General features: G+C 44.2%; 1 protein-coding gene and 1 long non-coding RNA gene across 2 annotated transcripts; one reads left to right on the top strand and one right to left on the bottom strand.

Annotated features, from left to right (window-relative positions):
• Nucleotides 1–1,288: 1,288 nt before the first annotated feature.
• On the bottom strand, nucleotides 1,289–5,147 carry SOWAHA (sosondowah ankyrin repeat domain family member A). The gene has a single exon (XM_020897571.2). The coding sequence runs from the start codon at nucleotides 4,724–4,726 to the stop codon at nucleotides 3,035–3,037; it is 1,692 nt and encodes a 563-aa protein (XP_020753230.1). The 5' UTR covers nucleotides 4,727–5,147; the 3' UTR covers nucleotides 1,289–3,034.
• Nucleotides 5,148–10,100: 4,953 nt separating this feature from the next.
• Nucleotides 10,101–16,320, top strand: LOC139032397 (uncharacterized). Its single transcript, XR_011484926.1, has 2 exons — nucleotides 10,101–10,232; nucleotides 14,699–16,320. It is a non-coding gene; the product is annotated as an uncharacterized lncRNA (long non-coding RNA).
• Nucleotides 16,321–16,530: the final 210 nt, after the last annotated feature.

Raw genomic sequence — 16,530 nt, 5'->3', positions numbered from 1 at the left:
CAGTCATTCCTAAAGGAAATCAACCCTGAATATTCACTGGAAGGATTGATGCTGAAGCTGAAGCTCCAATACTTTGGGGTGAACTGACCCACTCGAAAAGACCATGATGTTGGGAAAGATTAAAGGCAGGAGGAGAAGGGGACCACAGAGGATGAGATGGTTGGATGGCATCACCAACTCAATGTACATGAGTTTTAGTAAACTCTGGGAGATTGTGAAGAACAGGGAAGCCTGGCTTGCTGCAGTCCACGGGGTCCCAACGAGTCGGACAAGACTGAGTAACTGAACAACAACAACATACCCTGGTCTCCATTAGGTACGTAACACATACGCAAGAACAGCCTCCATCCTCCTGAGAGGAAATGTACAACTGTATTAAGAAGCTTGCTGTGGATATGAGTCCTACACATCTACATCAGCAATTAACTCTTTCCCCATTTAGAGGAGTGATTCTGTTCCTTGTGATAATTTTAACCAGATAAATTGCCTTAATTGATGAACAACTAATTGTGGGGGGGGGGTCGGTTGTTGGAAATACCCTTCCACAGGTATGCCTCCTGTTAACCAGTTATTCTTCTTGAAAACTTCCCATATACATATTAAACTGTAATTTCCTACCAACTTCCCTTATACTTTCAGATGGTCTTAGCCTGCAAGGGAAAAGCAGTGGTTTCTTACACCTGCACGTTAGGCTTATTGACCTTAAACTCTTGCCAAATATTTTTACTTCACTTGGAAGGTTTGCAGCACACCCTTGTGAAATACAAAGATTCTTCCACAATTTAAGAAACTTCTTCTGATTTAAATGTGCCATAAACATTAATTACTGTTATCGCTAATATGCTGGTTTACATTTTGTCTTTCTCAAAGCCGGTCATACCTGTGTGTGTGAACTTTGTTACCCTCAGTCAAGTTTCTCTTTCATTATGAAAAATTTCTAATATTTTTATATCTTCAGCTCCTCACATTGCTTTAATTATTGCCTCTCGTCATTTATTTTTTCACAGAGGCAGACGATTTGATGTGCATTTTGAAATAATTTGTGAAGCTTAGCTAGAGTTCCAGGCAAGGAAGATGGGAGAGGCCAGATCAGGGCCTACATTTACCTACAGTTTTTGGCTATCATATCCATGTTTGGCTGATTCCTTTACTTTGCAGAGAAATCCAAATTCTTTCAGTAGTAAAATGCTTGAAAGAAGCAAAAAGATGGGGATAAAAGTAATGAAAGGCAAATACAGTAGCAAGTCCTATAGAATGTTTAAGGGAAGTACAGCATCACACAAGCAGGAACAAAATGGGAAAATGTTTATTTCATTGTTTAAATCAAAACATTCCAGGAAGGACTGCCTTAAATAATTTCAGAGGCCTCATTGATACATATATGGGAGGGGAGCCCCACTACCCTGGCCACAAAAACTATTTGGTATAACTAATCACATGCAAACCCAATTTGCAAAAGCAGAGCATTATTACAATATGATATTTTTTTAAAAATTGGTTGAGCAAATAGACTCCATATCTTTAAAATGGGAAAAGAGCCATTACAATTATGCTGGGTTGAACCTGAGAAATCCTGGCAATACTTAAAACCTTCTCAATTATAAATAGGAGCAAAGATACAGGTGAATTAAGCTACCCCTCTCTAAAGTCGCTGAGCAAGGAGACTTTGCATTTGCTATTTTGGAATAAGTTGTTTGCTTTCAGATGGCTTTTTAAAATGGCTACCACATAAGTTTTGCTTGTATAGAACTTTCATATAAAATAGTTGCTCCTTAATTGTATCTGTTACTATTTAACCAGTTATTTTCCTGGTGTTAGGTTATGACATTTTTTGTCTTTGAATATTCACCTACTGCAGTGAAAGGCTCAGCCAGATTTGAAAGCCACAGATTCAGAAACATGGCACAATGGTGCAATTCACAAATAAATCAAATTATTAAAAGTTAAATATTCATGCCATATCAAAGTAGCCAGCGACCACTGCCAAAGATACATGTTTATATTTCACCATAAAGACAACCACAGAAGAAGGGCATGGCAACCCACTTCAGTATTCTTGCCTGGAGAATTCCATGGACAGAGGAGCATAGTGGGCTACAGTCCATGGGGTCAAAAAGAGTCGGACATGATTGAGCAACTAACACTTTGGACAAAGTTACCTAATTGCTCTGTACCTTTGTTTCTTCTTCAATTTAAAAATAAATAAATAAATAACCCAGAGCTGGTCTCAAAGGGGGGGGGGGGGAAGACAACCACAAATTAAAAGTATTTGCCAAAAATGTCTCTTTTCTCTCATTGTTAAATCACTTTTACTCCCAAGATGCACTTATTTTCTAACATTTAGCATTCACAGTATAACTTTAATTAATTACATTCACAATGGTCACTTTCTGTGTTCAAGACTGTCTGACATCTTGATTGCTTAAAATGAGGTAGATAACCATTCAAGGGTTTTGTTGGTTGGGACTTAATTCCTTTAGATCTTAATCGTTTTTTTTTTTAAATAGAATTCCAAAATATTTAGCAAAAGATTGAAAATGTCTGAGCATTTTGGAAAAATATAATTTCAAGAGGTTATTTTATGAAAGTTGTTTTACCTCATTTCAACTTAAAAACAGGATAAAAGCATCAAATTACAAATGCACTGCATAGCTTAAAAGCTGACAAATAATCTATCATCACACAAAGCTGTAATTCTGCTTTGGAAGTATATAGATGCAGAGGCATTGGGTTAAATCATTCAGGGGCCAGACCAGCTGCTGCCCCCGAACCTTTGATCCTAAATTGCAAATCTCCTCCAAGGTTCAAGCCTGATTTCCAGAGTTCTTCATAGGAGGCTCTCACGGAGATCTTGAACCCCATCTCTGAAGAAAGATTAAGAAGTTGGCGGCAAAGGCCCGCTTGGGTAAAACAGGCTGCAGTGGACAAAGCTGGAGACACGATGGAGCCAAAAGTGTTGGCCACGGTCTTGGGCAGGCTTTGACTGTGAGAGGGAGGGCCGATTAGAGAGACTAAGTCGTAACCTTGGGAACCGTCAGGTTGCTGGGGGTAGGCTGGGCACTAGACCAGCCAAGGGCCCCGGAGTGGGTCGACGAGAGATTTCTGAAAAGGCTGGCAGACTGCCGCGGATCTTTGTCTTTTTACGAGGAGCCATGGGCGAGGCTCCCAAGAATTTGCTTAAGGAGCTTGACTTCCTCATGCCTCGAGCCAGATCCTGGAGCATCAGGTCATCAGCCAGGACGCCCAGAAACGCGCTAGTGGTGGAACTGAGGATGGTGGCCGCCACCTGCACAGGGCGCCGGGCCGCAAAACTGCCACTACTACCAGCAGCCCCGTCAGTTTCGGTCGAACCTCGCAGTCCAGGGTCGCCAAGTAGGCGACGCAGAGCATACGAGGCGCCGGACTGCAGGTACTGGTAAGCGCGCCGTCCGCTGTGGTCGCGCACGTGCACCTGCGCACCCAGGCGGACTACCAAGAGCACGGCCGCATCCTCGTGGCCGTGCAGCGCCGCCAAGTGCAGCGGCGTGTAGCCGCCGTGCGAGCGCGCGTTGACGTCGACCCGTGCGCCCCCACGCCGCGCGACCTCCACCAGCTGCTGCACCATCTCGAGGTCGCCGCTCTTAGCGGCCCAGTGCAGGGCCGTGAAACCAGACATGAAGTCGCGTTTGGCTGCCAGGCCGACGTCGCGCAGCAGCAGCCCGTGCAGCTGGTGGGTCCAGCGGCCCCCAGCCACCCGCACTAGCCACTCGTGTTCGGCCGGCTCCAGGGGCACGGCGGACGGCGGCGGGGCAGCCGGAGCCTCCTCGGTGTCGGGGCTCAGCAGGCGCGGGCCGGCGCGCGACAGGCGCCTCAGGTGAGGGGAGCGGCCAGAGCCCAGACCGAGGCCCAGGCCGGCCTCCTCAACCGAGAGCCGCCGCAGCAGCATCGGGGAGCTCCGCGGGCTGGGCTCCTCCGACAGCTGCCTGCGCAGGCCCTGCTCCTCAACCCGGATCCGCAGCGCCGAGGGGCCGGGGACGCAGCGCACAGGCAGCATGCAGGGCTTCTGAGGCTGCGGGCGCGGAGCGGGTGGTGGTGGCCCCCGAGGCGCAGCTTCTGGGTGTGGCGGTTCTATGCGGGGCGAGGGTGCCTCTGACGGCGCCGTGGACGGTGGGGCCATATCTTCAGAGAGACCCTCAGCGGGCTGGGCCAGCTCAAAAGCTGGAATCTGGGGGTCCGAGGGCACCCCTAACTGCCAGGCCGAGTCTAACAACAGCCCCTGAGTGGGCTCTGAGGCCGGAGTCCCGGTGGTGTCCTGCGGCTCTGATGGCGGGGCCGGGTCCTCAGCCGGTTCCGCCGCCCTCGGTGCCCAGGACGAGGACAGAGCCCCCGAGGCCGCGGTTTCCTCCTGTGATACAGAAGTGACCTTCGACGGCGGGGCTGGTGCCTCCCGGGCGCTCTGGAAGCAGCAGGGCGGGGGCTCGGGTCCGTCGCGGGACCGCGACTTCTTCCTCAGTACCACGAATTTGACGCCGTCAAGCTCCTTCACCACGGCCACGTCGTTGACAAACTGCTTGAAGCGGTCCCTGCGGGCGGCGCGGCCGCGTGGGTCGCCGGCCTCCAGCAGCGGTTTGAAGCGGCTCAGCAGCTCCGAGTTGCGCACCTTCCCGCCGTTCTCCTGCAGGAAGCCCAGCACCGCCGCCTGGCTCACCCCGGCGGCCGCTGCGGCCGCGGCCGCGGCCAGCGCCATGGTCACTTATCGCCCCGCAAGGGGAAAGCCAGGCCGCCCGCTCCCACCAACTCCGCGGTTCCCGGTTGCTAGGCAAGGTGGACGTCGCGGCGCCGCCGGAGGAGGGAGCCGGGGTTCCGGGAGTCAGGTCCGCCTCGACCAGGCTCACCTGATCTTTTTCACCGAGGCGTGGCGGGCGTGTCCTCGAAGCTGGACCTCGGTCATGCCAGCGCAGCGGGGCCCGGCAGTCTCCTGGAGAAAGGAGCCGGGGGCCGCGGCGCGCGACCCCCGTCCCAGCCCCGCGGGGTCCCCAGTCTTCGGGGTAGGTGTCTGCCTTTACAGCCTGTCCAATGGGCGCCGGACTCCATCCCCCATGCGCGGTGCTCGCCTTACAGGTGACAGCTGCCTCCAGGGCCGCGGTGGGAGTGGGGGAGCGGAAATTCTCCACCGCCCCTCCCAACCCGGGAATTAAAGGCGCAGTGCCAGGCTTCAGCTCCACTCCCGGTTGCTAGGTGGGTGTGTTCCCCAGGGATAACGCGGTCGCCCGCAGGAGCAAGGTTTCTTATTCCTTTAAGAAATGTTTAACCACGACAAAATACTGGGCGATTGCTTAAACCTGTAATTTATTTAAAGACCATCAATGCCTTCTGAATTGTTGATTACAGAAAAATGGCTTTGTGCAACTTGCAGTAGGCACAATTCGCTGTGCGTGGCAATGTATGTCACCCGAGATTTAGAAGAGACGTTTTAAAAAGCAGTTTTCTTATGATGAGATAATACATTTTCACATCGAGTTTGGGGAATAAAACCACGGGAAAACATGAAGAAGGGAAAATATCACTTAAAATCACCATTAACATTTTGACTGTTTTTCTTCTCCCTCCCTCTACACGTGTGTATACATGTTTATGCTTTAAAATAAGAAAGTAAAATTGGAATCATGCTATATTTTTTAAAATTCACTTCCTCCACAAATATTTGCTGTGCACCTAGTACCAGTGCCAATACCTTTTCAGATTGTGATGCATGGCTTAGAAAGACAGATAAAAACCCCTGATTTAGTGGAGCTCTTATGGTAGAATGGGGGAAGGTTTTTTGTTGTTCAGTCAGTAAGTCGTGTGGGGCTCTTTGTGACCCCTTGGACTGAAGCATGCCAGGCTTCCCTGTCAGGGGATGGTGGGGAGCGACATAGAGAAGTGATATGGTGAATCTGCAAATTGTATAATATACTAGACAAATACTATGGGTATTTAAAGTAAAATACTATGGGTATTTACAGTAAAGTAGAGGGGCAGGTTGTAAGTTTGAACCCTGTATTCAGGGTTCAGTTCAGTTCAGTTCAGTCGCTCAGTCGTGTCTGACTCTTTGAGACCCCATGAACCGCAGCATGCCAGGCCTCCCTGTCCATCACCAGCTCCCAGAGTCCATCCAAACCCATGTTCATTGAGTCGGTGATGCCACCCAACCATCTCATCCTCTGTCCTCCCCTTCTCCTCCTGCCCTCAATCTTTCCCAGCACCAGGGTCTTTTCAAATGAGTCAGCTCTTCGAATCAGGTGGCCAAAGTATTGGAGTTTCAGCTTCAACATCAGTCCTCCAATGAATATTCAGGACTGATTTCCTTTAGGATGGACTGGTTGGATCTCCTTGCAGTCCAAGGGACTCTCAAGAGTCTTCTCCAACACCACAGTTCAAAACCATCAATTCTTCGGCACTCAGCCTTCTTTATGGTCCAACTCTCATGTCCATACATGACCACTGGAAAAACCATAGCTTTGACTAGATGGATCTTTGTTGCCAAAGTAATGTCTCTGCTTTGTAATATGCTGTCTAGTTTGGTCATAACTTTTCTTCAAAGGAGCAAGCATCTTTTAATTTCATGGCTGCAGTTACCATGTGCAGTGATTTTGGAGCCCCCCAAAATAAAGTCTGTCACTGTTTTCACTATTTTCCCATCTATTGGTGATGGACAGGGAGGCCTGGCGTGCTGCAATTCATGGGGTCGCAAAGAGTCGGACATGACTGAGCGACTGAACTGACTGACTGAACTGATGGGACCAAATGCCTTGATCTTAGTTTTCTGAATGTTGAGGTTTAAGCCAACTGTTTCACTCTCCTCTTTCACTTTCATCAAGAGGCTCTTTAGTTCTTCACTTTCTGCCATAAGAAGGGTATCATCTGCATATCTGAGGTTATTGATATTTCTCCCCTCAATTTTGATTCCAGCTTGTTCTTCATCCAGCCCAGCGTTTCTCCTAATGTACTCTGCATAAAAGTTAAATAAGCAGGCTGACCATATACAGCCTTAACATACTCCTTTCCCTATTTGGAACCAGTCTGTTGTTCCATGTCCATTTCTAACTGTTGCTTCCTGACCTGCATACGATTTCTCAAGAGGCAGATCAGGTGGTCTGGTATTCCCATCTCTTTAAGAAGTTTCCACAGTTTGTTGTGATCCACACAGTCAAAGGCTTTGGCATAATCAGTGAAGCAGAAGTAGATGTTTTTCTGGAACTCTCTTGCTTTTTCTATGTTACAATGGATGTTGGCAATTTGATCTTTGGTTCCTCTGCCTTTTCTAAATCCAGCTTGAACATCTGGAAGTTCACAGTTCACATACTGTTGAAACCTGGCTTGGAAAATTTTGAGCCCTATTTTACTAGCGTGTGAGATGAGTGCAATTGTGCGATAGTTTGAGCATTCTTTGGCATTGCCTTTCATTGGGATTGGAATGAAAACGGACCTTTTCCAGTCCTGTGGCCACTGCTAAGGTTTCCAAATTTGCTGGCATAGCACTTTCACAGCATCATCTTTTAGGATTTGAAATAGCTCAACTGGAATTCCGTCACCTCCACTAGTTTTGTTCATAGTTATGCTTCCTAAGGCCCACTTGACTTTGCATTCGAGGATGTCTGGCTCTAGGTCAGTGATCATACCATCATGATTATCTGGGTCATGAAGATCTTTTTTGTATAGTTCTTCTGTGTATTCTTGCCACCTCTTCTTAATATCTTCTGCTTCTTTTAGGGCCATACCATTTCTATCCTTTATTGTGCCCATCTTTGCATGAAATATTCCCTTGGTATCTCTAATTTTCTTGATGACCATTATATCTATTACTGTGGGCAAGAATCCCTTAGAATAAATGGAGTAGCCATCATAGTCAACAAAAGAGTCCAAAATGCAGTACTTGGATGCAATCTCAAAAACGACAGAATGATCTCTGTTCATTTCCAAGGCAAACCATTCAGTATCAAGGTAATCCAAGTCTATGCCCTGGCCACTAATGCGGAAGAAGCTGAAGTTGAACAGTTCTATGAAGCCCTACAAGACCTTCTAGGATTAATACCCAAAAAAGATGTCCTTTTCATTATAGGGGACTGGAATGCAAAAGTAGGAAGTCAGGAAACACCTGGAGTAACAAATTTGGCAAATTTGGTCTTGGAGTACAGAATGAAGCAGGGAAAAGGCTAATAGAGTTCTGCCAAGAGAATGCACTGGTCATAGCAAACACCCTTAAAGATTTTGGACTGTTAATGAACAGTGTTTGGTGCCATCCTGAGATATTCTCTATAAGAAGGCAAATGTGTTTTTTTTGGAAATTATCACTGGTATTTATGTTCACCAATCTATAGAATGCTAATATAAATGTCAGTTCTTGGTTGCTAAAGGAAAGTAGGAAGTGTGTTTTCAGTAAAGAATGTATGAGGAATGAAATTACATTTTATGAAGGGAAAAGGAAGTAGGTCTAACTTACAGGTGGCTGTTTCAGGATGGGAGAACAAAGTAATGGGTATAAAAAGTGATAAGAAGGTTTTATAGAAAGTGGACATCAAGGGAAGAGTTTTGTGCATAAATGCAAGTTTTCTTGAGATGTTGAAATGCCTTTGATAATGGATTTTAAGTTTCTTCACCTCTGAAGTGATCTGTTCTATGTTTACCTTTGAAATCTTCTTTGCTACTTTGGCTAAGTGAATATATTGTTTCACAGTGATCTATGTGATTCTATCTGACTGAATGCTATATACCCTTTTGGTGTTTATCAGAAAAACTTCTAAATAACTTGACTTCTAGCTAACTTTGGGATGCCTCAGAGGGCCCCTGGGACATCCCAAAGAGGTATTAAACTACCTGGGTTCACTGGACATGTTAAACTATATGGGAAGTACTGTTGAAGGGGTAATAAATCTTCTCAAGTTACACTGTTATGGTTGATGTTACTAATATACGTATCCTAAAATTATGTGGAATTCATGAAAATTTGATATGTCCTGGTATAATGTTGTCAGTTATAATTCTAGCTATCATGTTAAAGTGTTACAAGTCACAGCAATGACCAGGTTACTTTGTCAATTGCAATTTAATCAGATTTTAAACATGCCTTCTATGGTTTCACTCTGATGCCTTTGCAAGAATACTGCTACTTCAAGATTTATGGAAAAGACTTTTCTAAGATTAACCAATAAACAAATTTTGTTTGTTATCTGGTAAACTGGTAACAGACTGGAATTTAGTCTACTCTCTCTATTAAGAGAACAAAGTTAACAGACTGGAATTTAGTCTACTCTCTCTATTAAGAGAACAAAGTTTTCTTACAGTGGAGCTTTTGATAACAGATTATGAATTTCTTTGCCTTTAAGGGATTTATATTCATTTTAAAAATCTTTCATTACTTTGGTAAAGCAAATAAACATTATTTAAGATTATAGTACATGTAGACAAAGCTCATTCTGCTTCTATAAAAAATAAGCCCTCGCGGTTAGAATTTTGCTATTCTGATGTTCTTAAAACATGGCAACATTCTACTCCTAAATCAGGGAATTAAAAATGGGTGAACAAAAGCTGTAAATCAGTCAGGGCTATGGTAAATCCAAGATGGCTGCTTGGATTTTCCTGGCTCCCTGACAAACCTCATTTTTTTTTTAATTCTTTTTTTTTTCTTTTTCAAACCTCATTTTTATTTGATGGGTTAAAGCCTTCCCTGGCTACAGGGTTAATGCTCTCAATGAAAAAAATCATGTTTCACTGAATATTAAGTTTTTTTAATTGTTAAATTAAGTTTCTAGTTTTGTTAACTAAGGTCTAGTGTTTATAAGACTCACTTCTGAGATAGTTCCTTGTTGTTTTGTCATATTGCTAAAAGATTTAATTAAGTTATTAAAAAAGACACTCTACGTTTGTTTCTAAAGCTTATCTCAGTAACCAATCTTCAGATAAAGATCAGATGCTCCATGATGTACAACCAGGAGATTAACAACTGGCTATAATCATTTAACTAAGTCAGATGACCTGGGGTATACTGGGCTATACCTAATGAAATTTCTTGACTTAATTCTTTTTTTTTTCCCTTAAATTTTATCAGAGTATGGTTGATTTACAGTGTTGTGTTAGTTTCAGGTATACAACAAAGTGATTCATTTATACATGCTGCTGCTGCTACTGCTGCTAAGTCGCTTCAGTCACGTCTGACCCTGTGCGACCCCATAGACGGCAGCCCACCAGGCTTCCCCATCCCTGGGATTCTCCAGGTAAGAACACTGGAGTGGGTTGCCATCTCCTTCTCCAATGCGTGAAAGTGAAGTTGCTCAGTTGTGTCTGACTCTTAGCGACCTCATGGACTGCAGCCTACTAGGCTCCTCCGTCCATGGGATTTTCCAGGCAAGAGTACTAGAGTACGTTGCCATTGCCTTCTTCAGATCAGTTATACATATATTCATTCTTTTTAAGATTCTTTTCTCATATAGGTTATTACACAATATTAAGTAGAGTTCCTTGTGCGGTACGGTAGGTCCTTGTTGGTTATCTATTTTAAATATAGTAGTGTGTGCATGTTCAGCCTAAGCTCCTGGTTTATCCCTCCCACCATGTTTCCCATTTTGTAACCAAAGCTTGTTTTGTAATTGACTTAAATTCTTGCTTGTGACCTTACTAATAACTGCTAGCTATATTATTTTCTGTGTCGCTTGTTTCAGAAGAGTGTTTCTTATGTTACTAAATGTGTGACTGAGCCTGTGATAAAATGTTGATATGCAGTTCCATATGAGATCAATGATTGTAATAATGTAACTCTAGAAATGGGAAGAAGCAACAAGAGGGAATATTTCCCTGGACCAAGAGGCTAGTAAGACAAGAATGGTCCAGAGACTTTTGTCACTTGCCAAGGCCTGGTCTAGTAACAGCATATTGATTGGAATGTCAATGGAATCTTCGGTAGACCTGGGAATGAGCCTTTCCAGCACTGCGGGACACAGTGTCCATGAAATGCCCCAAAGCATGGTCAGATATGGGGCTATGAAGGGACCCTGCTGACTGGAAGTCGGCACTGGCCAGCTGCCTTTACAAAGATTAAATTATGACCACTGCAAGCTGCTGACCTTTGACACCCCCTGAAAGGAGTTCAGGGTGGAGATCAGAAATAAGGCACTCTGTGCTCTGGGAAAAACCCAGAAGAACCGGCCTTCAGATAGTCAGATGTTTTCAGGTAAAGATTTTATGAGCCCAAATTCTTGCATCTTCTCATACCTAGAGAAACACTAATGTCACAAACCAATGTCTAGTCCTGGTTCTCCTGGCTGGCCCTTGAGCAGCTCTTCTATTTCTATTAATCTTTGGGCCATGTACCTTTGACTTTCTTGTTAAGTTTGTTTCTTCTAGACTACAACAAATCTAAAGTGGTAGTATGACAAGAATATTCCCTGACCAACACCTAGACGATGCTGAAACAAGTCACCTTATCATTCCATTTCCTTCTGTAAATGCACCCTGACAGAGAGCAGGCAAAGAGAACCCAGAACCCCACGACGCCCCTGTGCAGCCTGAAGATGTCAGAGCGCGAATTGCCCCTGTTCCTTTGAGACTGGGTTCCCAAATGCCTGAAAAAGGAAATAGGTAGATAGTTAGACATGAGCAGGGTATCAACAGGGGCCAAAGAATTGGCCCTAAAGATAAAGAGAAGGAGGAATGTGGTGACCCAAGGACAAAAGAGCAGAAAAAACCAAGGAGGGTCTTGGAATACAGGAACGGGAAAACAGACCCTTATCATCCTTCCCTCCCTCATGTTGTGACTATTAATGGAATAGTATAACCTGTCTCCCCTCCTCCCCTATAGGGAGAAGGTATTTGCCCTACTCTTCCCCACCCAGCATACATTCCTCATCCAATCAGCAAATGACCCGTAAGACGCCTATCCCACTCCTTCTACCCTGGCTATAAAAGTGAACTAAGGACCCCTGTTCAACGTTGATTCTCCCTTGAGCTGGCCCGTTGTTCTAACAGCATCTCGCACTCTAATAAACTTTATTTCCCTCTCATTCTGTCTCATATCTGGAAATTCTTTTCCAATCCATGCCTGGATCATGACAGGACACAGAATTTCTGGCCTGCGGACACCACCTTTATGGCAGAAAGCGAAGAGGAACTAAAGAGCTTTTTGATGAAAGTGAAAGAGAAGTGTAAAAAAGCTGGCTTGAAACTCAACATTCAGAAAACTGAAATCATGGCATCTGGTCCTATCACTTCATGGCAAATAGATGGGGAAACAATGGAAATAGTGACAGACTTTATTTTCTTGGTCTCCAAAATTGCTGCAGATGATGACTGCAACCATGAAATTAAAAGACGCTTGTTCCTTGGGAAAAAAGCAATGACAAACCTAGACAGTATATTAAAAAGCAGAGATATTATTTTACTGACAAAGGTCTGTACAGTCAAAGTTATGGTTTTTCCAGTAGTCATGTATGGATGTGAGAGTTGGACCATAAAGAGAGCTGAATGCAGAAGGATTAATGCTTTTGAAGTGTGGTGTTGGAGAAGACTCTTGAGAGTCCTTTAGACTGCAAAGAGATCAAACCAGTCCATCCTAAAGGAAATCAGTCTTGAATATTCATTAATTCATCCAATATTCATTGGAGCTAAAGCTCCAATACTTTGGCCACCTGATTCGAAAGGCTGACTCATTTGAAAAGACCCTGATGCTGGGAAAAATTGAAGGCAGGAGGAGAAGGGGACGACAGAGGATGAGATGGTTGGATGACATGACCGACTCAATGGACATGAGTTCGAGCAAGATCCGGGAGTTGGTGATGGACAGGGAAGCCTGGTTTGCTCCAGTCCATGGGGTCCCAAAGAGTGGGACAGGACTGAGCAACTGAACTGAACTGACTGATAAAGCAAAAGTCTAATTAACCTGAGAAGAAGAGATACTAGTTTGTGAAAGAAAGAAAGTGCTCGTCACTCAGTTGTGTCCTACTGTTTGTGACCCCATGTATAGTCCATGGAATTCTCCAGGCCAGAATACTGGAGTGGGTAGCCTTTCCCTTCTCCAGGGATCTTCCCAACCCAGGGATTGAACCCAGGTCTCCTGCATTGCAGGTGGATTCTTTACCAACTGAGCTCTTATCAAGGAAGCCCAAGATACTGGTTTAGATAGTGTCATTGTGATGTTCCCCTCAATGTCTCTTACAGATGCTAATAAGAACAATTAAGAATATCAATAGGAAGAATTTGGAAGGAAAATCTAGCTATTATTACAAGGAGGTAAAGTAAAAAAAAAAATATTCTCCACAAATTAAAAAAAAAATTTTATGTTTATTAGGTATGGGATAAATAGAATGGACATTTATGTAATTAAAACAAAATTTGACATTATTACACTACCTAAAGTTAATCAGTCAAGAGAGGCTCCCTACTGGTCCCCAAAAGTAAAATCCAAACAAGTGTGTTCTATTTACCCTAGTTTTAAGTTATATATTTAAGGGGCTAGAAAAATTTACACTGAGATATCTGTCCAGCAATAATTTTGGAACAGTTAGGCAAAAAGGGCCTGATTTCCTCAGCTCTACTTGACTCTGGGGATCTGAGACCTCTTATATAAAAATAGGAATTTTGCTTTGGCTCAATTTATAAATTCAGAAAGGTCTGTGCTGAATACCTTAGACAAACTTTGAAGGCATAATAATTTAACTCTGAAGTAATAGAACATAGAACTTCCTAAATCAGTTTGACTAAAAATCTTGTCCCTGATTTTAGTAGCTTTAGGCAACAGAACTGTTCTTTGAAAAAAGCAAATAGTGTCTTTGTCTTGCAAATGTCTAAACTAGAATATAAATACAGGCCTCAAGGACCTGCAACCAAGGAAAAAAAGGACACTTCTCAGCCAAATTTACAGATAGCTGACCTCAGTCATCTGAACATGCAACCTTAATGTATACCAACTGCTTATAAACTAGTAAGTTTATATGGTAATCCCTGATTCATAACTAAGCTTTTAAATGAAGCCATGAGATCTTTCGAAGGAGGGAGGGAAGGTGAAATACCAGACCACATTACCTGCTTCCTGGGAAACCTTTATGCAGGTCAAGAAGCAACAGTTAGAACCAGACATGGAACAATGGAATTGTTCAAAAATGGGAAAGGAGAACATTAAGGTGTTGCAGAGAGGAAACCAATTCTGACTCCATGTTGGAAACTCTTTAACTTGCTTTTAATATTATAGTCATACTCAATGGCTTGCCTAGAGGATCCTTCCCCTCTTCTGGACTGTAAATTAAAGTGCCTTTGTTCAGCTCTTGGAGGGATAGTTTGTCCCTGCCCACCTGTGAATAGAAGAGATTAACACCCCTTCTGAAGGCTGGACATTGCCTTAGAGATGTTTTACAAGACTGATGATCCTTTTACTGTACTTCCTTACTGCATCTCCCTCTCTGTTCTGCCTTTTGACTTTAGGTCCTCACTGCTTCTTTCTCTGTCTGACCTATAAAAGAACCTGGCATCCAGGCCCCAGTAAGATGGTTATTTTGAGGTGCTAGCCTGACATCTCAGTCTTCAACTCCCTAATTAAAGTATCTTCCTTGCCTCAACAGTTTGTCTCTCGGATTCATTGGCCTATCGTGCAGCAAGCAGAGCGAGATTTGACTCAGTAACAATGGGTGTATATTGTCAGCTTACTTATTTAACTTTTTTGTTTGTTTGTTTTTCTTATTTAACTTTTATGCAGAGTACTTCATGAGAAATGCAGGGCTGATTGAAGCACAAGCTGGAATTAAGTTTGCTGGGAGAAATATCAATAACCTCAGATATGCAGATGACAGTACCCTTATGGTAGAAAGCAAAGAGGAATAAAAAAGAGCCCCTTGATGAAAGTGAAAAAGGAGAGTGAAAAAACTGGCTTAAAACTCAACATTCAAAAAACGAAGATTATGGCATCTGGTCTCATCACTTCATGGCATATAGATAGGGAAACAATGGAAGCAGAGACAGACTTTATTTTCTTGGGCTCCAAAATCACTGCAGGTGGTGGTGACTACAGCTATGAAATTAAGACTCTTCTCCTTGGAAGAAAACCTATGATAAACCTAGACAGCATATTAAACAAGCAGAGACATTACTTTGCCAGCAAAGGTCTGTCTAGTCAACGCTATGGTTTTTCCATTAGTCATGTATGGACATGAGAGTTGGACCATAAAGAAGGCTGAGTGCTGAAGAATTGATGCTTTTGAACTGTAGTGTTGGAGAAGACTCTTGAGAGTCCCTTGGACTGCAAGGAGATCCAACCAGTCCATCCTAAAGGAAATCAGTCCTGAATATTCACTGAAAGGACTGATGCGGAAGCTGAAACTCCCATACTTTGGCCACCTGATGCAAAGAGCAGACTCATTAAAAAAGACCCCGAGGCTGGGAAAGAGTGAAGGCAAGAGGTGAAGGGGACAAAAGAGGACGAGATGGTTGGATGACATTACTGACCTAATGGTTGAGTTTGAGCAAGCTCCAGGAGATGGTGAAGGACAGGGAAGCCTGCGTGCTGTAGTTCATGGGATCACAAAGAGTTGGAAATGACTGAGTGACTGAAAACGAGAACTCTAGTCTGCCTCTTTATATCTGTGTACATATTATATATGAAGTACCTCTACTCCTCAAAGGTAATATCAGTATTAAGAACACTAAAAGAGAAAAGGCAGTGTTGAAGAATCCAGAGTCACAAAACCCTCCAGACAGTGAGTACAGTTTATTACGCCAGAGGGTCCGGGGGAATTGGTTCCCAACAAGGACCCCGATGATTTTGGAGGACTTGGTGCTATGCTCTCCGCTACACAACTGCTTACATGTTAGTAATTATTTTTACGACACGCAGGTGTGGAAGAATTAACAGTTACAATATGCAGGTGCAGGCGCTATCGTTTATCTAACTGAGACAAACTGACCTTTACTTCCAATGTTTGTTTGCCATCTGGGAAGGGGTTTCCTGGTTTTTCATTAAGGATGGTTAACAGGGTTCAGGCCCAGTTTACATCCTGCTGACAGGTTGAGCGTTCCAGCCTGACCGGACCCCCATGGAGGGCGGGCCATAAAAGCCCGCGCTTCGTTCCCAGCCCGACCTTTGTTCCAAGCCCGCGCTTTCTTCTTTATATGGACGGTCCAATCGGATACCCATACGGAGCCCAAGGACACTGACCGCTGTCGAAGCCAGCGTCTTCTTCGAAAGACTCCGCCTAAGCGCCCACCCTGGCTATAAAACCTTTTCCCACCCCTCGTACCTCGCAGACTCCCTTTGTCTCCTCGCTCACTGGGAGTTCTGCCCGAGAGCGACTGCCCAATAAAGGCCTACACCAACGGTCCTTAGACGTGGCTCTTTCTTCCCGCGGCGTTTTCTAACACCTGCCTTAAGATGGCTGACAATCTTCAAGATGGAATCCCTCTTGCCCTCCTCCCAGCGGCGCCAACAACAGTGTGGCCACAATATTCTCTAGACTCTGGAGAAAATTGGCTAGAGAAAATTTCTTTCGAAATTATAAAACCAGTTATCTAGGCATATGCAAGTAAAACCCTCTA

Source organism: Odocoileus virginianus, chromosome 3 (assembly GCF_023699985.2).
Source record: "Odocoileus virginianus isolate 20LAN1187 ecotype Illinois chromosome 3, Ovbor_1.2, whole genome shotgun sequence".
In the NCBI taxonomy this organism is placed as follows: Eukaryota; Metazoa; Chordata; class Mammalia; order Artiodactyla; family Cervidae; genus Odocoileus; species Odocoileus virginianus.
The sequence above is the reverse complement of the archived record's forward strand: the minus strand, read 5'-3'. Positions and strand labels throughout refer to the sequence as shown.